The sequence below is a fragment of the Colletotrichum orchidophilum genome (genome assembly GCF_001831195.1).
Source record: "Colletotrichum orchidophilum strain IMI 309357 chromosome Unknown Scaffold_58.1, whole genome shotgun sequence".
NCBI lineage: Eukaryota > Fungi > Ascomycota > Sordariomycetes > Glomerellales > Glomerellaceae > Colletotrichum > Colletotrichum orchidophilum.
Window position 1 is genome coordinate 194,458 of NW_019173014.1, and position 2,316 is coordinate 196,773.

General features: G+C 14.0%; 1 protein-coding gene across 1 annotated transcript; it reads right to left on the reverse strand.

Annotated features, from left to right (window-relative positions):
• Positions 1–1,931: 1,931 nt before the first annotated feature.
• CORC01_07315 (uncharacterized protein) lies at positions 1,932–2,081 on the reverse strand (the record flags this gene model as incomplete). Its single annotated transcript, XM_022618952.1, has 1 exon — positions 1,932–2,081. A coding segment is annotated over one exon (150 nt), but the record flags the coding sequence as incomplete, so codon positions are not given.
• Positions 2,082–2,316: the final 235 nt, after the last annotated feature.

Genomic DNA, 2,316 nt, shown 5'->3' on the forward strand with positions numbered 1-2,316 from the left:
TTATAAATCGTAAAATAAATAAGGTTTTAATAATTAATTATAGTTTTATTAATAAAGTTTTTAATAAAAATAGTTAAAAACAATTGTTAAATTTAATATAAAAATTAATTATTAAAAAAGTTATAAAAGTTTATTTTTAAACTTAACTTAGGCTATTTTATATATAAATCCTAATCGTAAATATATTTTTTATAATATCTTATTTATTATTATTTAACTATTTACCGAGCGGTCGTCCGTTTTATATTTTTATAATCGCCCGTTTTATTTATTTATAAACGTCCGTTTTTTATTTTATTATACGATCGTAATTATATAATTTATTTATAATTTTTTTATTTTAAAAAAAGCCGTTTAAGTTTTTATTATTATATATATAATATAATAGCTATTATAAGTTTTATAAAATAAGGCTTTAGTTTAGTAATACATATTAAATTATAATATTAACTTTTTTTTTTAAAAGTTTAGTCCTTAGGTTTATAAATAAATTATTCGTTTTTAAGTTAAGGAATCGTTAAGTATTTTTATTAAAATATATTAATATTATATTAAATTAAATTAAAAAATTAAAATCGTAAATAATTACGTTTTATTACTATTTATTATATATTATTTATTTTTTTAATAAAAATATAAAAATAATACCGTATTTAAATTATCGTTTTTGAAGTATTTATTATTTAGTTTTTTTTAATTCCGATATTTACGGAATATATTATTATTTAGGTATTTTATATAATATTTTTATTAATATTATTTATATTTATAAGTTTTTTAAAGACTATTTCTTATAAGTCCCGATTAATAAATATAATAAATCGTTTAATAATAAAATCTAATCGTTTTAATTATAAAAAATAAATAAAAGAATCGCGGTTTTAAAAAAAATTATAAAGTTATAAAAAAAAGCTAAGGCTTATTAAAAAGCTTAAGTTAAATTAAATAAGTTATTATTTAAATTAAAACGCTTTTGTTTTTAAAAACGAATAGTATTTAAAAAGAGTCATATTATATTAAAAAAACTTTTTAAAAATATTAAAAGTATTTTTTTAGTAGCTTAAAAAGCGTAAATTAATAATATTTTTAACATTATTAATTGAAACGTTATAATAACTAAAAGTTTTAAGTTTAAATTTAATTTTAATACTTTTTAAAAAGCTATTAAGAGTTTTAGAAGTTCATAATAAGTTCTTATATATTATTTTTATATTTATAATTTTTCTATTTAATAAGGTATTTTTTACGTCCTTTTTTAATTCGATAGTCGATAATTTATTTAATTTTATATTTTAATTTATTAAATTCGATAATAATATAATCTTTAGTATATAAGCTTTTAAATACCGGCTCTAAAAGTAAAATATAAAAAACTAAATAGTATTATATTATATTTAAAAGTTTTAATTTAAAATTAATTAATAAAACTTTTTTAATAATTTCGAAAAGTTTAAGTTTTTTATAGTTTAACTTATTATTTAATTATTTCGTTTTAATATTATAGCGAAAAAGATATATACTATTTCCTTTTTTTAAAATTAGTTTATTAATTTTTAATTTATTAACGTATTTTTTTATATACTATTATATAAACTCGAGGTTTAAGGAGGCTTTTTTTAAATCTTTTTAAGTTTATTTACATTTATTACGGCTTTTATAGCTTATAGTCCTTTACGTACTTTTTTATATATAGTTAGTTAGAATCCGTAATTAAAATAAAAAAAAGATTTTTTTATACTTTCGCTAACTACGCTATTATATATAAACTAGGCTATTAATAGTAATATTATTTAATTATTTTAATCGTAATTTATATAATAACGGAGGTATATTTTAAAAATTTAATTAATTTTTTTTATTTATTTATTAGTTTATAAGTAGAAAGAGGTCGATAGTTTATAATTTATATTAAACTATGAGATTAAAAATTTTTAAAACTTAATAGTAAATAACTTATTTTTATTAAAAACTATTTTTTTAGGTAAACCGTAATTAATAATAATTATTTTAAAAAAAGTATATATTAATTCTTTAATATTACTTATTTCTTTATATAATATAAAATAAAAAAATTTAATAAGTCGGTCGACGATAATTAAAATATTATTATATTATATATTCGTTAATAATTTTTTAAACTTTAATAATTTAATAATAAAGTCCTAAGAAATTAAATACTATACTTCTAAGGGTATTAATAATAGTTATAATTCTTTATAAAGCTTATAAAAACTATTTTTATTTTTTTTATAAATATTATAGTTTTTAATAACCTTAGCGATTTTTATTTTTATAGCGGTTTTATTATAATATTAA